At 42.6% G+C, this 23,068-nt stretch overlaps 2 protein-coding genes across 2 annotated transcripts; one reads left to right on the plus strand and one right to left on the minus strand.

Annotated features, from left to right (window-relative positions):
• Window positions 1–5,976: 5,976 nt before the first annotated feature.
• LOC139667783 (protein phosphatase 1G-like) lies at window positions 5,977–19,368 on the minus strand. The gene is made up of 14 exons (XM_071547273.1): window positions 19,323–19,368; window positions 18,779–18,915; window positions 17,871–17,940; window positions 17,381–17,466; window positions 15,461–15,590; window positions 14,839–14,950; window positions 14,066–14,289; window positions 13,436–13,620; window positions 12,903–13,034; window positions 10,875–10,977; window positions 10,079–10,210; window positions 9,781–9,910; window positions 9,293–9,392; window positions 5,977–8,608 (listed from the first exon to the last, which is right to left on the minus strand). The coding sequence occupies exons 2-14, from the start codon at window positions 18,887–18,889 to the stop codon at window positions 8,402–8,404; spliced, it is 1,722 nt and encodes a 573-aa protein (XP_071403374.1). The 5' UTR covers window positions 18,890–18,915; window positions 19,323–19,368; the 3' UTR covers window positions 5,977–8,401.
• A 104-nt stretch (window positions 19,369–19,472) lies between these two features.
• On the plus strand, window positions 19,473–21,227 carry LOC139667787 (protein MIS12 homolog). Its single transcript, XM_071547277.1, has 2 exons — window positions 19,473–19,880; window positions 20,768–21,227. Exons 1-2 carry the CDS (start codon window positions 19,473–19,475, stop codon window positions 21,035–21,037), a joined length of 678 nt encoding a protein of 225 aa, XP_071403378.1. The 3' UTR covers window positions 21,038–21,227.
• Window positions 21,228–23,068: the final 1,841 nt, after the last annotated feature.

Consider the following 23,068-nt stretch of genomic DNA (forward strand, 5'->3'; position numbering starts at 1 on the left):
CAGAGTTCATTCATTCATTTTCTGTACCTGCTTACCTTTTCAGGGAGGCTTGGTTCCAGGATTAGCCCTGTTTTGGCTGAGCCCAGCAGAGTGGAAGCAGGGCAAGAGCTCTGGAATGAAGGTTTTGTACCAGGCCAGGGCCTCAGGGGAAAGAGTGCCAGTCTGAGAGGTGGAGGCAATGGTGTTGGCCTGGGGCATGGCTCCGAGGGCCTCAGTCTCAGTCCTGGCTCTCTTTCTGTTTCCCTCAGCATCGGGCTTGGAGGCGGTGTTTTTGGTCTTGGCCATGGCTCCGAGGGCCTCCTCCCTGGCCCTCTTCGATCCAGTCTTAACCCTGTCTCTGCCATTGTGAGCAGTTGGATGGGAGCCACTTCTCACTACACCTTGTGCAGCTGCACAAGCCTGACCAGAGGACGATGAGGATGTTGGGGTGACGCCATGGGTTCCCTGACTTCGGCTCTGGTCGGAGGCGGTGTTTTTGGTTTTGGCTGTGGCTCCGAGGGCCTCAGTGTCAGTCCTGGTTCTCTTCTTGCTTCTCTCAATATTGGGCTTGGGGGTGGTGTTTTTGGCCTTGGCCGTGGCTCTGAGGGCCTCAGTGTCAGTCCTGGCTCTCTTTTTGCTTCTCTCAATATCGGGCTTGGGGGCGGTGTTTTTGGCCTTGGCCATGGCTCCGAGGGCCTCAGTGTCAGTCCTCGCTCTCTTTTTGCTTCTCTCAGCATCTGGCCTGACCCTGGTCCTCTTAGATCCAGTCTTAACTCTGTCTCTTCCATTGCGGGAAGCAGTGATGACCACTGGGTTGGGTCGGCCTGATTTGGAGGCTGCCTGGGTGCTGCCTGAGGTGGGCAGACGTGGCTTGGTGTTGCTGAGCAAAGATATATAGAAAGTTAAATTAATTATTAATTCATTATTCAACAAATTTGTAATGCAAACAGACATCACCATCCGATTTGAAAACCAAACCTGAATATCTGCCCCTTATTCAGGGATTGGGTCAATTAAATTTCATTTCACGCATGTCAAATGTAAATTTAAAATGCAATTTACGTTATGATAATAGAGTTATCATTCCAAATAAATTCTTTGTAGATTGTATATAGGAACTCTTTTTTCAAAATCTCCTTCCTGATCTGAGTGAATTGATGAATTGACCCCAACAGTGTGTGAACAATCCTTACAACATCCAAACCTGCCCTTTTTCTTCTGGTTTTTTTCTGCTTGAGATCAAAGGATATTTTAATCTCTTGAATCTTAATAATCAACATTGATTATTGATGATGATTATTGCTGATTGAATACAACACCTACCTGTTGCCCCTCTCCACAGGTTCAACTTCAACCCTCTTCACTGACCTGACCCGGCTCTGGCTGGTGGAGGGATGTGTGTTGGTGCTGCGGTGATGGAGTTTGGCCCTGCTACCCATCCCAGCAGGGTGAACCTGGCGGGAGGTGCTCTGCTGGGCATGCTGGGTGGTGCTGGAGGCCTGCTGGTGCAGAGATGGCTGATGTCTGTGGTGGAAGCTCTCTGGGTGGCGCATGCTGATAAAAGGATGTTCCAACACCTGACCAGGTGTTATGCGTCTGCTGGCATCCAAGTGCAGCATCTTCTTCAGCATGTTCACAAACTCATACCGATCAGTGTACGCTGCATCTGCAGTTCTCTCAACACCTGACCTGACCTGCAAGTTGAATAAACAAATTTAAAATCTCCTGGATCATGAAAACAGAGCGAGTGAATGAAACTTCCTGGAAATCCTTGCGTGTAAGATATCCTTGAGAAATTAGCAAATTATCTCATGTTCAAGTCCTGGAAGCTGAACGATCAAAAGAGATCACCTACTTCCTTAAGGTCATTCAGGGAGTTCAACCTGCAGCTCCTGGTCTCTGCAGACTGGGTCCCGGTCTTCCTCCAGTACTCTGCTGGTGTCTGAGTAGACAGTGTTGTAGTTAGCAATTATATCCTGAATACAGTAAACTAGGACAGACAGACAGAGAGACAGATGGACACACAGGCAGACAGACAGATGGGTGGACACAGGCAGACAGACAGGCAGGCAAACAGAGAAACAGGCCGACAGACAGACAGACAGACAGACAGACAGACAGACAGGTGCACAGAAAGAAATTCTAGGTCTTAGAGAGAGAGAGAGAGAGAGCAGCAGTGAAAGAGAGCGAGAGAGAGAGTGCACAGAGCAAGTAGGGGCTGAGCAAATCAATGTGCTACACGCAGCTCTACAATTAAATAGTAAAAAAAATATTGAAAAAAAAAATAAAAATTGTGGCGGCCTGTCACAATATTAGCACTGGCCGCCACAATTTTTTTTTTTTTTTTTAATATTTTTTTACAAAGTTGTCTATGTATGGGAAACTCTGCAGGTCAGCTAGATCAAATTACCTTGAGTCTCCAGAGACGGTGGGTGGAGCTGGTTGTCTTCTGGAAGAAGTGCCGGGTTTTTCCTCCAGAATTGAGCAGATGGTCCGATGGTCGACCCTGAGTCTGCACTATATACCTCATCTGAAGACACAACACAAATTTAAGTCACACGCTCTCAGTGAGGTTTTCCTGTCTCATGTCTCCATTCACTTCCATAATAAAAATTAGCCAGGAAAAATACACTGAAATCACTCTTTTCTATCACTGTATTCAGACACTGTGAAATCTCATTAAGATGTATTGAAGAGACCTGGTCTTGGTTTGCCAATAAAGACAGAATGAATGCAATTTTGAAAGCAAAGTATAGCTCAAACCTCCTAGATAAAGATTATGTCTGTCTGATATATGAAATTTTGAACAAATTTGAGGTAGTCTGGCAATTTAGCCCAGTTGAAGCAAAATGGTTGTATACTTTAGGTTATTTAGTTTCCTGAAAAAACATTTCCACATTTCCCTTCCTTTCTTTCCTTTCATTCACTTTTTCAGACCAAGGAAAAAATCACACATAACTGCATAATTAAAAACACTTGACAAAATGTCATTATAAATCAGCACATGGTGACAATTCTTTCATTAAAATGTGAAATCAAAAGCCTACGAGGAGACAGAGGGAAAACAGACTTCAGTACAATACTGACCATGTCATATTCACATTTCCCAGGGTAGAGTGGAAACCCAAGGAAGAGCTCAGCAGCCGTGCAGCCCAGAGACCACATATCAATGGCCTCATTGAAGGGAAGGCTCAACATGATCTCTGGAGACCTGAGAGAAGACCAACAAGAATGATTACATCAGCCATGGAAACTATAAGAGATCAGTCATGGCGTCAGTGACTCACCTGTACCACCGGGGTTGAATGCATGAACCCAACCTGGCTTCTGAAACATCAAAGGCACAGCCAAAGTCAATGACTTTGACCCTATGAGGACGCTGTCTGTGGTCCACCATCATGATATTTTCAGGCTTCAGGTCAGTGTGTATTATCCCCATAGTCTTCAAGTATTTGAGTGCTGTGGCCAACTGAAAAGTCAGCACAGACATTCATTTTATGAGAAGGTCAACTTTATTCCATCAGTATCCATTTTCAAACAGTGTATGAACACAGAGGGGAAGAAAGTACACCGTACCTGCTGAAGGATCGGTCTCAGCTCCTTCAGAGGCAGAGGTTGGAAATGTCTCTGCCTCATGAAGTCTCGAAGACTAATGTCCAAAATCTCAAATTCCAGACACATGTATCCTCTGTCGATGAAACAGCCGTTCCAACGAACAAAGTTACACGTGTCTGGATCTAACGCTCTCAGTTTGTTAAGGATGGACACCTGGAGAATATGAGAGGTTAGCGGGAGATCTTTACAGCTGTTTTTTTATGTTTCTTTTTTAACTCTGGTTGACAGTGTAAACATGGCACAACATTACTGTAACTGGGATAAACCAAGACAATTTCTGTTGCCTCTACAGTTGATATAACTACTGTACAGAGTATTAACACAAGCATGGTACAACTCAGATGTTGATAAATGAATTTCATTTTGTATTTTATTGCACTACATACTGTGACTTGAGAAGACATGTTTGAAAAAATTTGGTGTTGATTAGAATATGTTAGGATGGCTCTGTAAGGAGGATTTTTTTGTTTTAAGTTTATATAAAGGAGGAGAAGGCAAAATGTCTTATACTCATAAATATGATGAATAATACACTGTATTGCAAAGATTTTCCTTAGCTTATGTCATGGTGTGTAATAGAATGACTGTGCTTTAGATAGGTTTATACTCCTGTCTAGGCCTGCAGGCCTATTTAAGTCAATACTTATGTTACTGTATGTGTTTCGTTTTTCTACTCTCAATCAATCAAATCTACCTCTTGCTTGGCCTGGCGCATTACATTCCTGTGGTTCTTGATAATTTTCATTGCCACTGTCTGGTTGCTGTCCATGGTAATGCACTTTGCAACCTTTCCAAAGGTGCCCTCCCCCAGGAAGGACTGCACCTGGTAGCTGCAGGACCTGCGGGTGAGCAAGTCTCCTGTGACCACCTGGAAGTCCTCAACAGGGGCAGAGGAGGAGACCTGTACTGCCATGGGAGTAGAGGACACCTGCTGCTGGGAGGAGAGCAGGAGAGGATGGATATGGACACAACATTTAGTCACATCCTGTCTCATACGACATGACAGTCAACAGTAACGTTACACCTAGAAACACATTCAGATAAACTGGGATGGTATTTGGAGATTTGGAGAATATGTGCCTGCCTTTGTGAAGAGAATTATGATTTTTTTTGGTAAGGACAGAAATAAATTAGTAAAATAAATACACTTACCTTGTGTGTCACTTGATGTTACTAGAAATCAATGACTTTCTCCAACGAATTCCAAAAAAACATTCACAATGAAGCTTGTATTCATGCTGCTACATGCAATTCTCAAAGTTGATCTGACCGCTCTGCACACCACAGCCAGGATTCTGTCTCTGGAAGTTCTATGGAAACATTGTTACATCATAATCCAAACTCCTCACTGACCAGTCAGTCTTAGATTCTCAATTCTTTGTCCTATTTACTATTAATTTATTATGGACTATTAATGTCCTGTTTTATTTGTTTACACTTTTTGAATTGCTGCTGCGCAAATAAAGACTATTATTATTATTATCATTACTATATATGATGTCATCAACACACAACATAGATGACCTGGACAGGATATCTACGTTGGTCATCCTGCTGTTCATCCTCTTCACTGATTCACTGATTTGTTGTCAGATGAAGTTTGCCATTGGTTCATCAGAGCAACATATGTACAAAGATGGAGAGAAATCACATATACTTTGATGTTTTTAGCATGACAGGCTGGTTCTCAGTCCAGGGCCACATTTCATTAGTCATTTGAACCTGCACTCCTCCACTTCCCCTCTGCCATCTTAACTCAAGTGAACTTTCTGAGATCGACCCTTTGAGGGCCAAGGGAGCGAGTCCTCAACAATGTAGACTTCAGAGAGCATATCTTACCCAGAATGCATTGCCATCATTCGTAATTTCTTGTCACAAGCAATATATACTGTAAGTGTAAGTAAGCAAACATAAGGATTTAGACTTATTTATCAAAGTCATCTGTGATATTTTAGTAATCACTGCTCTGTGTAACTATTATCATTATTATTATAATGCAAGTGCGTTCTGTTTCATGTCCTCCGTTTCCCCTTGGACCCAGCTTCCTGTTCTGTGTGTGGCCACTCGCATGACGTATGTACTACGTATCACCAGGCAAGTACTGAGGGAAAGTCAAGGAGGGCATGTTGTTACAGGGCTCTGGTTCTCCAGTACCACCTCCAGTCCCACCAGCTAGTTAATTACATTCACCATCCCAGGTGTAAATCAGTCCCTGATTAGATGTTAGAGTGAAAAGCAGCAGGTCTGGGTACCAAACGACCTGGATTGAGAACCACTGGCCAAAAACTGACCAAAAGTCAGAATATAAAGCTGTGATTATAGTCTTAGCCTTTTTTGACAAATTGGTTTCATTGACATCATTCTTTGTTGTGTGTGTATATCAAAGTTTATTTGAACAAAACGTACTCAAGGCCCTTTACCCTGCATCACCAATAGAAGCACCCCGATGATCAGCCTCCAAAGATGGTAGGATGGTCACAATTTTGCCAAACCCACCTTAGGAAAGCCTGATTGTGTTCTGATCAAACCTCAAAATAAATGTGCAAAAAAACCCCACAACTTCTGCTTCAAATGTATCCAAAATAAAAAGACAAAAGCAAAGGTTTTTGGAAGAATAGAATTTCATGATAAAAATCAGAGAGGCCTCTTGAAGATCTGAGGTTTAGCTTACAAGGCTGCCGCAGCGCTGTGCATCATTAAAGAAGCAGACAGGAATTCAGGTGTCGTTATTTAAAAAAATGTATTTGTATGTACTTACATACTGGTGTCAAAAGAGTATGCACCAAAATGTCACATTGAGTCACAATTACAAAGAAAATGCATTTTGTTTTTCTTCAATTACAAGTATTGAAAAAACTATGTACAGAAAAAAAGGGCATGGTGACGAGATAGTACACTAGAAACAGACTTACAGTCACACAACATGGTTTAAATGGGGCTTAGGCAAATAAAGAAAAAAAAAGACAAATGTTTTGAACAGTTACACTGCCTTAGTGCTCTGGACTTTAAAGGGTATTTCCACTCAAACACAGCGTCAGTGTGTCTTCTCCATAGTCCAACATCATCAGGAATTTTCAGAATGTGCTCACAAAAAGGATTTTTAAAAACCTGTCAGAGGACTGATTTAACAGAAACAGAAAAAAACATTTGAGTGGAAATACCCTTTACTTTAACACACCATGTCCTAGAAGTCAGTCTTTAAAAGATGTTACAATGGAAAGCGGAGAGGAGAGAGGGAGAGTGAAAGGGGCGGAGGAAGGTAGAGCCCCAGGACTTTCTGCTACAGCAGTGTCTAAAGGGTAGCAAAAGGTCACAAGCTCTCTCTACATAGGAAAATAGTTACAAGTGTGAGACTTGCCTCTGTATGCCTGCCATCTTATTTTGAAGATGAAATGTGTACTAGCCCACAAACCCCTAGATAGCATTTTCTTCAGTCTGGGCTAGGGCAAAATTCAGGGATGTGATCAAGACAAGTCACAAAGCAGGAAGTAATGAGAGAGAAGCAGGGTGACAGCGATCTACGGTAAATGAAAGGGTGTTATGTGACCAACAAGCCTAAAGGAAAAAAAAAAAGCACATCGTTGAAAATTGTCATCACTTGCCAGAATGTGAATGGGTGCTAATAAAAAAAAAAAAGAACAAAAAAAGGAAAGACATGGCAACAAACTATAGCAACTGAGCAAGTACCCAAAATCCTTCAGTTCCCCCTTCTGGGAGGGAGTCGAGTTCATAAGTGTCACTCACAGAAACTGTGCCCATAGAAGAAACTCGGGGTTGGATATCAACATTGGGGAGGAATCTGAAACGGGGTAACAGTGTGACAGTGTGACGTCTTGGTCCACTAGAGACTGCACCAATGCACTATTCTCACTGCTTGATGCATCCTAAATTTGGCCTACCCATGAGGATCGTGTCCTCTCCCATTCTTCCCTTCAAGGGGCAATATGGATCAGTCTTTCTATTGTTTGCGTCTACTGAATGCCAAAACTCCTGTCTGCAGCCATTTTGGGTCCCTTGTGTTAAGGGTTGAATTCATTTGGGGATGCAAAATGGCAACCGAGAAAGCAATTCAGAGATTGTATGGCACCTTCTTGTGACACAATTAGTGACATGTAATTTGGACACAACACCCACGAGAGCGTTGTGCAGTTTCTTGCTGGAAAGACATCACCAACTTGTACTGGGCACTTCATGTTGCAAAATCTGCAATGAAAATGCAAATTTGTGAACCGTGAACAGCGATCTGAGACACTGATCACTACTGGAGCTATCCTCAAAGTTCCATTACTGGAAACTTTGTAACTGTCACTTGGAAAATGAGATTTTAACAACTTGACATTAACATAATAGAACGCAGAGCATGTCTCCAGTGATGATGAGGCATCTGTAAAATGTGTTTAGAAATATACCTAACACCAATTTTTGTTGGCTACTGTCTACAGTTTCTTCTGTATCTTCCCTCTAGTTACATACACATGGAGAATGATGTGCTATTTAGGCCTCTTCTGTTTCTGTGGATTAAAGGAAGTAAAAGTGAGTCCAGCATCTTTCCAACAACACCAAACAAAAGAAAAAGGGAGGGGGACATTAAAGTGAAAATCCACCTAAAACAGAGTTCAAAAGAAAATAATACCTATGATCTTGGTTCAATTAATCTCTGAGCATAAGTGTAGCATGTGTAAATTCTGTTTTAGGGTGGATTTAACCTTTGTGAGGCAAGGATTTAATTTTAAACAGAATGTGTCTCTGGTGTTTCTGGGGTAGCATGGGACCAGTTGCTCCCTCTGGGACAGTTTTTCCTTTTCCTTTAGTCACTTTTAGCCTTTTTGCTGTCATTTCCATTCTTCTCCAGCTCTATCCCTTCTGCCTCCTCCTGGTGCTTCCTCTTTTTTGTATCGTCCGATTGGCTGGGAGCGGAGGAGGGGTGTGACCGGAAGGTGATAATCATGCAAGTCATGTTGTCACATCCTGTTCCATCTCCAGATGTGTCGGGGGCCAAACAGTGGTCCAACAGCTGCCGGGAGGAGAGGCGGGGTTTGAAATCAAAGGGGCAGTAAAGAGTTTATGAATAAAAAAAAATAAAAAAAATGGAATAGGCAAACTAACAGCCATGCAATCAACTGCACCTATGTTTTAGTTTGAACAACAGATAACATCCTGTTGTACCATTTGGACCGTCCCCATCTTACAACACACAGCTGACATACAGTACAGCTGCAGTTTGCCAACTAACAGAATTCAGGTGACAGCTGCATTCAGCAGCTTGGCCTTTTAAATGGCAGACTTGGCTCTCCTAAGCAAGGTGTTGCTATAACCGTCCATTATTTTTTCTGACGGTGTGGTGTCTCTGTTACCAGAGTCTAATATGACTGGCTACTCTCATTTCTACAACTACGCCAAGTTGCCTGCAGTAATAAGTCGTATCGGTGCATCAAGGCGTCAAGCTCATCATTCTCACACTTTAAACAAACCAAACATATTTATAAAATAGCAAATGGTAGATATCTTTTTTTAAACTCTGTAACAGTGCAAAAATGCATGCATTGAAGGGTTAGAACATCCTCCAATGAGTGAAAAAGTCAAATCCCTTTCTTGGGATCAGGTTATATTTTGGGAAACTCTGATCCACTGTTTTAGCCTGGTATCAGCCCAATATCCTATACTAGTGTTAGTGCGTCCATAACGGGAGCCCTCTCACCTCTTCCACTATGGAGGTCAGGGGTCTGGCTTTGCCGCTGTGGTCCGGTTTGATCCTCTCACTGATGAAGTCCACCACCTCCTGGCTGCTCAACACATTCCTGCACACAGACAGAGAGGTGTGGAAACAGAGTTAATGGACAGGTACATGGCAAACCAAACTCAGGTGTATTAAGAGGGCGTTTGGCAACCGCTTATAGCAGGTTTAAAAGATTGTTTCAATTCAACTCATGCCTAGACTGCACACGCACACACACACACACACAGTCTTATGGTGCATAAAATTAATTTTAACTGCTTAGCTTGAATTCAAGACAGTTTACTTTGTAGGCTTATTCTTTTGTTTTCTTCAAGCAAAATACATTTTAAACAATTCAGCTCTAAGTGTGAAGAAAAAATCAACTGTCAAATTTGAAAGACGGTCATGAATCTGAAGGAATAATCAAATGGTGGGACACACTGCTAGCCACCAGCAGCACTGCTACCCACCAGATGCCATCACAGGCAATGACCATGAAGTCGTGCTCCTCGTTGAGCGTCAGAACTTTGACGTCTGGCAGCGCCGAGATCATCTGCTCTTCTGGGGGCAGCGCCTTGTTCCTCTTATAGAAATGGTCACCTGAGAGAGAGAGCCACAGTCAACACATGAGAGAGAGAGTTAGTCTGGAGCCCAGAGATTAATTTGTTAGTAGCCAAGATGTTTTTCAGTATTTAAGTTCAGGAAAATCTGATTCCTTAAGTGACCAAGTTGGAGGTTGCCTTTGCACACACACACATTCAGCCGTACCAATAGCTCTGGAGAGGTTCAGTCCACCGTTGACCCGTCCATCCATGGTAACTTTCCCTCCAGCGTTCTTGATGCGAGCTAGCTCCAGCTCGTCCTCTGGCTTGTGGTCATATGACATGTCTACAGCTTTGCCTACAGCCACACAGCAAGCAAGATCATTCAATCAAAAATAATTGCTTGTTATTAGCCATTTATTAAAACAATTTACAATTACAATTTACAATTTCACATTTGGCAGACGCTTTTATCCAAAGCGACTTACACATGAGATTTGCATACAACACAAGCAAGTTTCTAGATAGGAGAGAACAACGAGAGTAAGTGCTATAGAACTAAGTTCTGGTCCAACAGGACAAAGGTGCTACGAGACAGTGCAACAAGCTAAGTTCTGGTCCAACAGGACATAGGTGCTACGAGGGAGTGCTACAAGGTGAAACACCTGGGAGTTGGGACATTACACTTTTCAGTGGCCATGTCAGAGCCATAATCCTGCTCAATGGCTGCTGGCAATCAAGAATTTTGTACTTCTTGAGAAGGGGAGAGCAACATGACAACCACAATATAGCCTGATCAAATTACCACTGCCAACAATCAACCTGAGTTTATGCAATAAATGCAATTCAAGGTACATTATCAATAAGCAGAAACAACCTTGACATCTTCCTGAAATGCGAGCTGGCAGATTCAAACTACACATTCAGTATTTCCTTAGAGTTTGTGTCTTAACTGATAAACATGTTGCTTGATTTGCACAAATTCCACAATCTCAATAAAAAGGTTATAAGTGAGGACCTACCGTGCTCAGACACCACGCAGCGAGAGTCTCCAGCGTTGGCCACGATTAGCTGCTTCCCTCGGATCAGAGCCACTACAGCTGTGGTGCCGCTGTCTGAGCCAGGCTGCAGACACACGAAGAGAGGTGATGAGTTCTTAAACCTCCATTCTGTTGTACACTGAGCGTACAAAATATTAGCACCACCTGCTCTTTCCATGCACCTGTGCTGCTTGCTTGGCTAAAAACATTATGATCATAACAGACTTTTCTGACTGACTACTTCTCAAAAGTGACTAGCAAAAATTCTGGCTACTTTTTTTAGACTGTGGGGGAAGGGTTACAAAAATAGGTGAATGTGGCAACAAATTCAGGGTGCCTGCTGGTCCTGGAAGTCTTAAATTTCTTAGATATTTTATTACCTATATTCAAGTCCTCAAAACTCCTTGAATACTGCCAAATACAGCCTATAAGTCCTCAATTCAGTTGTACAGGTGCACTGATTTTCTGACGAGAAATCAGCCCAGTCATGCAGAGCTACACTCTGATAGGAGTTTTTCATTTTCCAACATTCATTTCAGTGGAGAAATTCGTCTGATATTTGCTTCTAACTGGCATTAATTATTGAAACCTTTTACATTTACCTTGATGAAACCTGCAGACATTCTGAAATTGGTACAGCTGATGCCACTTAAGATGCAAATTAGTATATGACATCATCTGACACACGACAGAGGCACCGTCAAAGAACCATTTTAAACCAGGAAAAAGCCTGGCTGGGAGAGAATTGCAACATGGACTGTTTAAAAACTGGTGCAATTCAACAATGGAAGGTCAAAGTGGTCCTGATACTTTGCACACTCAGTGTAGATCAAAATTACAATAATTTCCTGTACCAGACAGGCGCATATGGAGCTACGGCCGTCACTTTTTACAATGTTCCATTCTCCTGACAACACATGCAAGCAGGTCTGATGCTGGGAAGTGAGATCTGTCATTACACGTTTCTGTTCCTGCGCCTGTTTCATAAACACATTTACATTATCTGTGATTCAGCATTGTTGTTTCCTCTCTTAAAGTAGTAATAATCACAATGTTTCTCAACAATTCCCAGTCACTGTTTTTATCGTCCATGGACAATATTTCATCCAGGGAAGGTTTTCTGTGTGTGCATGCTCTTTTTCCAGCAAGACTGTGCTTCACTCTCATACAGATACACACCCACAGCTAGGTGCTGCCCAGTACAACCAGTCCTCTACTGTCAGCCACCAAGTACTACTACTGTTGTAGTTAGGGGGCAATTGCCTTGTTCAACGATACTTTGGTGTAAGTTACTGACCGAGGGGAGACCATTCAATGTGGCAGTAGCCTAGAGTTTAGAAAACAGGCATGTGACCGTCACAGGAAGATAACCGGCTTGATTGCTGGACCAGCGGGGAAAATGTGGTTCGGGAAGGGAACGAGCAACACTCTCCCCTCCCTCAATACGTGTGGTTGAGATGCCTTTGAGCAAGGCAAGAAGACTGTGGTTCTACTAGGCAGCGAACTGACTCATACTGCAACACTTCAGCTTTAATTTCACCTTTAAATCTGAAAGGAATCAGAACTCAAAGCAGCATATATCCCTGAAATTAGGAACTATATTTTGTTGACACTGCTTGCAGGAGTTTGTACTGCAATTATACTTTCATTAAAAGGAACACGTTGCCATTTTTTAACCTTATGTCCAACTGCAACCGCTCTCTTGCTGGATTCTTGTCTCCGCCCGGTGGCGGGCAGTCAGACTGCGACCAGGAAGAGAGCGGTTGTAGTTTCTACGAGTTGGAAATCCCCGCCGATGACGTCATCGGTGGGTGAATTTTGGGACTTCCCTCAGCCCGTCTCCAAGACACACAGCCAGTAGACAGACATGGTGCCGTCTCATAGCATGTATTAGTGAGGACCAATATATGGAGATAAAGTTAAAAGATGGCGAAGTATTCCTTGAAGTTGTTGATTTGTCAGTTGCATTTGGCTAGTTCTGATCCATGCAGGACCCCCCCTCGCACACACCTCCTCCTTGCCGTCCATTCCAGGTAGACACATTTCCTCTTCATCTTCATCCTCGGAGTCTTCCTCTCCCTCCTCTGTATCCTCCTCTTCCTCCATGTCGCTGCTGTCACCCTCTTCCTCTTCACTGCCGTCCTGATGAAGACAGACACAAACACATTTAAAATGCCGACATTGATTCATCGGTTGGGGTCTAGAAGATAAGCTTTTAGCTAAAATCCCAAAGAGTTTCTCATCTAAACTTTTATTTAATTCCACATAGAATGGTATATTAGTGTCTAGAGGTGGTGGAGTTGAGTCTCAAACTGTTCCAATGCTTTTGTTGCTCCTTGACAACAAAACGTATCATGAATGGCCATGGGTGACTTGAATAGAAATGTCATTTCTATCCATTGGCATACATCGCTTTTCTCCATATTCAATCGGCATCCAGGCTTTGAAAACAATTCAGTGATTCTCTATACATAAATTTATTGTCTCACCACAATAATCAGACCCACCTAATCAGACCAAACACTATTCTCCCACTCCCTCACCTCTTCATCGCTGCCTTCCTCCTCTTCTCCCTCCTCTGACTCCTCACTGTCATCAAAGAACCTGGACTTGCCGTCCACTGGGGCCTGCGAGGACGAGGAGGAGCAGGAGGGACCTGCATCTCCTTCTGCCTTACCAGCCTTTTCTCCTCCACTGGAGCTTCCTGATCCTCCACAGTCTGCTGCTGCTGGGGAGGAAAGAGGGGATGAAAGGAGCGGAGGCAAAGAGGAGAAGGGAGCAGAGGGGAGAAGAAAGGAGTGGACATTAGAAAGGACAAGCAGGAGGAGAGGTGGTCAGAGCGCAGTATTATTTTACCTTGAGTGATGCATCTTTTCCTAAGAGCTTTGACATTTTTGGTTGTGAATGCAAACTTAACAAATAAGATGCGTTATCTTGTTGAAAAGAACATTCTTATCATTTTAAAGTTTGCAATCTGCATGTACAAAGAAAATATTGCTGCTATCACATAATAATTACTACTAACTACATTAAAATTAGATGTTTGGTCCATCATGCACCCATTACATTTAAAGGTTTCATGACCATAGGACCCTTGAAACTCTTTCAAACCCTAATTTAAAAAAAAGACGGTGTTACAGTTGAAAAGGCGGCTGTTTTTCACAGATCCATACCTGAGGAGGACACGCTACTGCCATCACTTCCTCCTCCTCCTCCTGTTCTCCGGCAGGCTCGCAGCTTGGAGCCCCCTGCTCCTCCTTCTCCTGCCTTTGCCTTCCCATTGGTCTCTTCCTCCACCTCTCCATTCAGCCCCTCCTTCTTTTCTGTTCCCCCACCCTCTTCCCCCTTCTCTCCAGTGGCCCCAGTGTGAGGGCAGGCGGCCTTCTTCGCTGCCGCACTAGGGGCAAAAAACACAGGAAGTAAAGAGGAGTCAAGCAGCTTCATAACACCAGGGACAGAAATCATGGAAGGGTTTATCCAAGCAAAACCCAAGAAACAGTTATCTTCTGGAATTTATTTGACTATCTGAAATATGGGTATATTTACATTTGCTCTTTAAAATTTTGACTTGCAGAGAGAACTAATACTAATAATACTAATGTATTGCAAATTTCTCTCTTAGTTCAATGTTTACAATATAAACAACCCTTTACAGCCTCAAAATACCTATAAAACTATCCCCTGTATCAAAAGCTAAAAATAAAGACATACAGCTACAGTAGATAAATATATGGGCAATGCATTCATTCAAATACAGTAAAATCACTATATAAGCATGTCAGTGGTGGGGTGATGAAAATTTCACCATGGGGGCACCATTCTGCCAATACACTGGACCTTTAATCAGGAATTAATGCTATGTGTCCAAAACTTCCAAACAGATGCACACACAGGGCAGATAATACAGAGTAGCAAACTAGAGAAATTAATCGATTTGTTGAACTACCTGACTGCAGCAGCATGTTTGACGGCGTTGCGGTTCTGGCCGTAGCGAACCAGCAGCTCCTCTAAGGTCATAGTGGCCTCCTCATGGAGCAAAGCTGCCTCCTCCGTGTCCACTGGAGAGGACGAGAGGAGAAAGAAGGGCAGAGAGGGTTTAGAGGAAGAAAGGCAAGAGTGATATGGAGAGAGACACTTAGACAAGTTCTGTCATCAGGTTTCTACATCACTTTTTTTACAAAACAAAGCAGCACAAACCCTTCTCCTTTACACGCTGCATTTGTTGTTTGTCTGTCCTTTGTATGTCTGATATTTCTGTTTGCTGTGCTATCGTTTCATAGTTACAGTATTACTATGACCACTTTCCTTGTTTATTGTTAATTGTGTTACATTGTTTATTGCATTATTCTGGTTCTCAATATGAGGTGTGTGGTGACGCTTCTCTGAAAAATACCCAACAACTTTGATTTTGATTATTCACAATCCTCTTTTGAATGTTTGAATTCAGCATGTGAAAGGTTTGTAAATCGTTTTGGAGCCTTAAAATTTAATACCAATATTGGTATGGTGCTCATAGGTATCACTTTTCTATACCCATTACTACAGCTTACTGTCAGAAGTCTACTCACAGTCATCCTCCTCTGCCACCTTCTCACTGGGCGGCTCCTCAGTGGGCCGTCCAGCGATCTGGACCAGCTCCTTGATGACTTCCTCTGTGGTCATTCTGCTGTCGATGGCCAGGAAGGCATCCTCCAGAGCCTGGCAAGAACACACAGAAAGGTAAGACACACACATAGCTGAACAAACCCAACAGCAACATAAATACATACAGTACACAAAGAGGCAAAAACACATACATGGATTCATTCAAATGAAACCGGCTGACTGAATGTAAAAGGACTAGGTGTCAAAGCCAACACCTCAAGATAAGATGAAACTCATAGGATACAGCAAAGACAATAGAATATAAATGAGAAAATTGCAAATAAGAGTTATGCAAACATACAACACAACTGCATCACTAGAACATGTTAGGAATAAAGTATGACTGAAAAGTATGAGGAAAAGTATGGATTACAGCATCGAAATAACAGCAGTGAAACTGGGACAACGGAAAAAATGATTGCAGGAGATGTATTGTATGGAAAAATATGAAATGCAGCATGAAATAAGAGGGAAAATTCTATATGCATCTAAACATACAATGTATAAAAAATGAGAATGATGAGAATATGAATAAAAACAAATATGTGAATTTACAGCACATGGACAGGTTGTGCAAATATGTATTGGTTGTGTAAATTTAAGTATTCACATTAGCAAGGCTACAGAAGGCCAAACCTGCCTATGTACAGAACTGTGTAGACGTGTAGACATGTGTTGTGAAAGACTGGCACCTTATCAAGATTCTTCCGCTTTCCCACACCTAAGTATTTTTTATCATTTTATAGGTTTTAAAACATCTTGCCACAAGGACTACAGTTGAAAATTAGCCAGCTGGCAAACACTGGCACATTTACAGAAATGTTGATTAATGTGTGTTGTCACATAAATAAACATAAAAAAATAAAATAAAATAAAATAATAAAAAAAAGTATGATTCCTCACACATAAACTACTTTTACTTTGTCCTCATGGTGAAAAATTAACACCAGCTACCGGTCAATTTTGGAAGCCATGTGGTTAAGTTTGACTACACGGTCTAACCAATAAACACACACAGTCTACAATGCTTGGCAAATGCTAGTCAGGGTGAATTAGACCACAGAAAAGAGCGAGCACATCCCAAGGCCAAAACATTGGTGTGATTCTTTACATGCAGGTATGGGTAGGATTGTTAATACAGGTATTGGTAGGACTGTTGGCCTCTGCTAAATGACATAATGTAATGTAATGACGTGTGCATGTTTGTCAATCCTGCCAGAATAGCGTGCATTTTTGTCGCAGTGTTGCAAGTTTTCCACCATGTCTCCCTTCTCAAAAAGTGAGTATAGAGACAAAGAGTGAAAGAGATTCACATGGACATGACTTTCCCAAAACATCTGGGATGTTTATCATCTTGCAAATCTTTTCCAAGGCCTGGAAAGTACTAAATTTCCACAACTTCTCCACATTGTAATGACCATCTAGCATTGAGATATAACGAATTCGATCTCCAGAATGAACCACAATTGAGGCTGGGAACATGAACATGAAAAAGCAGTAAAACAGCAATATCCCAATAGAAATCAATTAAATGTGTATGCTCAAAAGACTGAGCATAGGAAGAAAAACAAAACAAAAGAAAAAAACACATTCCGGCAGAAATTATGTCTTGTTCCAGCTCATCTTACATCTTACATACATGTCAGCACATTGTGCATGTCTCATGCCAATTTCAGAGCACGGAGCATGAAAAGAACACGAAACTAGTGACAAATTACTTCTGGTTCACTATGAAGAATAAATTCACGGCACCATTGAATCTTGGGGAGAAGGAAGATGAGGAATAGCAACTGTCACCCTTTTAAATTTGAACACACAATGCCGTGGTTTCTACGGCTGCTCACCTTCTGCAGTTTGCCGTCTTTGTAGGTCTTCTGCTCCTTGATGATGTCAGGAAGGTACTTCGAACAGTACAGGGCCACCTCCTCACCTAGAGGGGAACAGAAAGGGAAATGAATGCTCAGCACAGGTGTGTGTTCATGTGTTACTTAGAGAGGTGTGCAATATAAAAAACAATAAATAAGAGAGAAAACAAGGAAACAGACTCTGAAAGAATAGGTGTGTTGTGTTCCCAAAATGGGGGGGGGGGGGGGGCATTCACATCTCTGATTGGTATGTTTGTGAGGGCAAGTGTGACTTTTGGGAGAAGTGATTGTTTCTGGAAAAGACAGGATTTTTTTCAACAGTTTGTGATGTGATACTTTTCAGTGTTAGCAGTAGAGTGTTTGGGTAAGTCAAAATGTACTGTGAAATGTTAGTGGTTAGTGAATGAATGCAGTAAATGGTAGGCCTTGAAAAGTATAATAAATACAAGACTATGTGCGTGGGTGTTACCTCCATGTCCATCATACACAGCAAACATGGCTGTCTCATCATCAAGCTCTGGGATACAATTGTGAGCATCCTATGACACAGCAAACACAACAATACACATCAAAATACAGATGACATGGCAAGTCACAAATTCTAGATGTCAGAGTTTCTGTTCTCAGTAATAAGCTTTGTGGCATTATGGTTGCATGACTATGTCTTTTACCGAATCACTCCCATGTAAGCTTAACAAAAAAGAAACGCCTTACAACCATGTCTTGCAAAAGGCAATTTGATTTATTATTTTACCCAATCGTATTCCGCTCAGAGCTGGTGCATTACGACTAATTGGTTGATAAACAGTTGGAATGTAAACAATGGCAGCTGGTGTTGGGTTCACTCAGGGAGAGAGGCATAATTGAATGAGACCAACAAACACGATCTGTGAATGCTTGAATAAAAAAGGCCCTCCAATCACAACAAACCATGCATCCTCATTACAGACAGTTATCAGCTGCAGTAAAATACTTTCTTTACCAAATGTTCCAGTTAAGCTCAAGCCATTGCACTGTGAGCAAGACGAGATGCAAGCACCAGCCACAAACTATATGCTGGTGAAGGTTGTGGATAACTGGTTATAACTGAGCATATTAAAAACATTTTGAAGGATGCATTTTGGAATTCACCAGCCACTTTAGTTGATGATTAGAGAAAAGCTAGTTTAGCGCACTGATAGAGATACAAGTCACAGCCTACTTTGGAAAAATACCAGCTGGTCACCCAGCCAGCTACATTCCAGGGATACATAAAAACATGTCCAACAACTCTTTATCCTTGCATCAATAGCACAACCAGACATTTTCCCGTATTCTCTGTGTACAAGAAAATGAGGGGCGTCTTTCATCACCAGTTCCCTCATTTTTCCATCTTACCTCCATGGAGACACGCCAGCCCTGCATGGCAGAGAAGCCGTAGCTCATGTTGCTGTTGCCGCCATCGGAAGAGGTCTTGGTCGTATTGGGTTGCGACAGATATGCCCCCATGGTTGTCGGCTTCTATGGCTTTCAACCTGGCGAGAAGACGGCAGGGAACATTTAAGACTTTTTGTTCTCATAGTGAGACACAGGCGTAACTCCATCTTTATCTTATAACTGTATGCTAACGTTGCATATAACAATGAACTGCGTTAGCCAGCTTAGCAAAGTGTTGTTGCTAGCTAGCTAACGTTAGCAACACAACAACAAAGTGGACGCAGTAGCTAGCTAACACCATGCTAACTAGAGCGAACCCGGCTAAAGTTCCAAGTCGTAACCTATGACCTATCGTGCAAGTGGCTGCGCAGTCCTAAAATCAAGCGCCAACATTGACGGTTACTTTACCTATCTAACAAACCAACCTGAGCTTATAATTGTGTCCCAAATAGAGGAATTTACATAGGAATAACTGCACGTGTGGAAGCAGTCGCTATCAACAGACCTTTCAGAGAGAACCCGAAGCCGTAGAGGAAGTGGGAACGCGCGCATGCCCTTTGGTAGGGAAAATTATACGTAGAGGGGGACGCGTTCGAGACGTACGTCGCACGTCATGATGTCATTTGCCGTAACATCTGCACGTCGATGATTCAATATGGCGCGGGAAACGCAGGAGGAGATGGACGCCTGTCAAGTTGACGAAGGGGACAATCTTTCTCCCTCGGCCTTAAAAATGTACGAGGCGCAGTTCTTCGGCTTCACCCCGCAGACATGCATGCTGAGGATCTACAGCGCCTTCCAGGACTGCCTGTGTGAGATTTTAGTCGTCGTGGAGAAGGTGTGCGTGAGAATGCTAAACAACACTGACCCAAACAGGGACGAGGAGCTGCTCCGCTCCAAGGCCAGGGAGTGCAGCCAGAAGCTGCAGCAGTTCCTCCAGCAGCGGTTCAAGCGTCTGTCGGAGCGGATGGAGGCGCTGCTCCTCAACAGCTGCTTCTCGGTACCGACAAATGTCCTGCTGCCCGAGGACCAGCCACACCGAAAGTACCCTCAAGGCATACAGGTAGGTTAAAGATAGTTCTGATTATTTTCAACCTGTAGTGCTTTTTGTTGCTCCACTGCTGCTGTCCAATACACACTCAACGGCCACAGCAAGCTCCAACAGTTGGGACCCAAAAAGCGTCTTTTCAGGCGACTCAAGGGTAGGGGCCCGCTGGGGGTCCGGGAAAAGGTCCTAGGCCTTAGTGAAATGGAGCATTGCTTAATTTCACTAGTATTGTTATTTTACACGCAGTAGAAGTCGGTACAATGTGAGAATGCTTAAGAATGATTATTTTGATGATCTCTCCTCACTGTTTTCTCTGACTGTTTTTCATAATTTGGTTTAAAGTTTGGGGTTCCCAAGTACTCTAAACTTTAGATATTTTACTGCAAATCAATATCTCAGTTCACAAGGTAAATGATCACTCACCTGGATGACATTAGACCTAAGAAGCCACTATTTAATCCATACACTTCTAAATAATGTATAATACTATCATCACCTGTGGCCCAACCATGGCTCCCCTGTTAGAAAAGTTTATGCGTTCTTAGCCTTGACCTTGAAATGGGGAAACATCACTACTTTTGTAGTCCAGTCCTTCATTTTTACCTCCTTTGTCCCACGTCCCACAACTGTTGTATCTCCCTAAAAATCATAATCAAGGAATCAAGATTTTTTTATCTAATAAGATTGTGTGGTCACTTAGAAGCAACGTAACAGCACATTTTGTTTATCTCAGCCATTTATATCTATTGTTCTTACCGTTTTTATCGTCTATTTCATTTTTAAGGCTGATTATGTGTTTAATTTTATGGCACGGGCAGAATCATATATAACTTATTTCCTCAGTTTTCTTATAATCTCCTGCAAATGTGTGTCTGCTGTGACCTGGGTCCCACTCTGTCCAGGAGGTGCTGAGGCTGGAGTCGTCTCTCGCGGAGCTGCAGAGGGCCTACGAGGCTGAAGTGTGTGCCAGGCAGGCCCTGCTGGCTGAGCTGGAGGAGCAGAGGGAAGTGCAGGAGCAGCTGGACGGGATCCTGAGGTGGGTCGGAGAGCTCCAGGCGGCCTGGGTGAAGGAGGGTATGGGCAGCTTCCACGACAGCTTCCGACTGGTGATGGACTCAGTAAAGAAACTGCAGGACGCCATCGGGGAGATCTGCAACAAGGCGCGTCACTGAACTGAAGTGAAATTTTTTGTATGAGTCTATTTTCAACCTATCTGGTAGAAACAAAAGAGGATTTAGGAGAGATGCGTAGCAGCAAGGCTTGACATTAAACCATATCTGGGAGACTATACTGAAAATATTTACTGCCTCTTTTAATGCTGTCTTCATCACATACTTGCTCATGAATCACTGCATGATAACAAGATTTGCATTATGTTTGGAGTCTTTTTTGGATGTAAATAAATTACAGATTAACACTCCAGAATGTGTTTATCTTTCGCACAGCATATTATCACTGTTCCTCAAAACTCAGGGCTTCAGTTCAAAATTTTTGTCAAGGTAATGGATGTAAGTAAAGTTGTCAGGTTAAGACAGATGGTAATACTGCTCATTCCCTAAGACAAGAAGATTGAAACCTGCTGGCAAACCCTGCGTTTTGTTGAAACTACTCTTACTATATGAATATATATCATAAAGTGATTTGTATTGGCTTTAAAAAGGGAACAAATTATCAAAAAAGCACATCAGCTAAGATTAGGCAGGTTTACACTCCTATAGTGATGTAGTGATAATTGAGCAGTTGGGTATAGCCTGCTGTTTGTTACCCTATCCTATATATTTCAGTGGTAGTTTGACTGATAGATGCTCTGATACTCTAAATACCCCGCAGTGGTTTTCCACCATGTACCTGCTTATACCCTCGACTCCACTGCCCTCCTGTGTCTTCTAGAGAAAGAGCAATTCCTATGTACAGAGAGTCATGGGAGGGTAATTACCAGCAGAGGGCTCTCTCTGCCTCTCTGCCTGTCAGCATCACTGACCCACTCCAGTCCATCCACAGTGACAGTCATACTGAACTGTTGACAAAGTAAACATGTACAGAATGACATAGGGCTCTTTATTTCAAGAGGTATTAAAAGGCCTGTTCTCTGTGTGCCTCTGTTATCCGACCTCTCTCTGTTACCCTGGCATCAGTACACATGAATTCTGTTTTGGGGTGGATTTTCATTTCAAGGATCCACCAAACCACAGAAGGCTCTGCTGAGTTAGTCATATTTAACACTTTAGCCTTTCTTCTGTAGTCATCATAGTCTTCATAGTCCCATGATGTCACATGCCTTTCTTACCAATATGGCACTTTACCATATTCACAGCTCATTGGCTGTGGCTGTCATTTGATTATAATCAACTGTTAATTTATTACAGTCACCTCTTATTTTCCTACCAAGATGGCCGTGTGGTGATGTAACAGAATACTATGAATACAGTGTAGAGAGATAGGAGAGACGGCGTACAAAGGCCACAGGCTCAAACCCACAACATCATGAGTATGTGGCTTGTACCCTAATCTAGTCTAGTGTAGTTTATTTATATAGCTCTTTATCACAGTTAAGTCTCAAAGGGCTTTACATACCATCATGTACTGTATATGTCATACACCATACTGCATCATGCATATACTGTACATACTACATTTATACCCTAGCCGTCTGAGTTATCAGGATGCCCCAAGGTGTCATGATTTTCACTCAGCAGGTGATTCCAGCACCCTTTGGAGGGGATTTGTATGAAGTTGAGATTAGTTTCAGTAGGTTTAAAAAAAAAAAAAAGACAAACCTCTGCCCAGACACACTCCAGTGGTTCAGGCTCCTGCCTCTGGATCCACATGTGACACCACAGGAATCACTTCTCACCAAAGCCAGTTCTCCTACTCTATCGCTCTTGCTGCTTTCATTCATTCATTGTCTTTGCCTGCTTATGTTGTGATATTGATACGAAAGCATAGGAACAGACAGGAGTTGATCTGATCAATTAGTAGATTAGAAGTTAAATGATGTATCATTAGAGAGGAACAACATGAGCGAAGTCAGTGTTGTCAGTCTCTCTCTGAACTGTGGCAGCCCTGTGATCGATATAGTGTCCCGTTACGTAAATAACAGACTAAACAGACATGAACCCTGAGACGACGACAGCTGAGATGGTACGTGTGTCCCGGGGAGCTACAGCCTATCCCAGCATGCACTGGGCAGAAGGCAGGAAGAC

The sequence above is a fragment of the Centroberyx affinis genome, unplaced genomic scaffold, assembly GCF_046629955.1.
Source record: "Centroberyx affinis isolate AG114_WGS23_722 - 3 ecotype Tasmania unplaced genomic scaffold, CSIRO-AGI_Caff_v1 ptg005761l_1, whole genome shotgun sequence".
Classification (NCBI taxonomy): Eukaryota; Metazoa; Chordata; class Actinopteri; order Beryciformes; family Berycidae; genus Centroberyx; species Centroberyx affinis.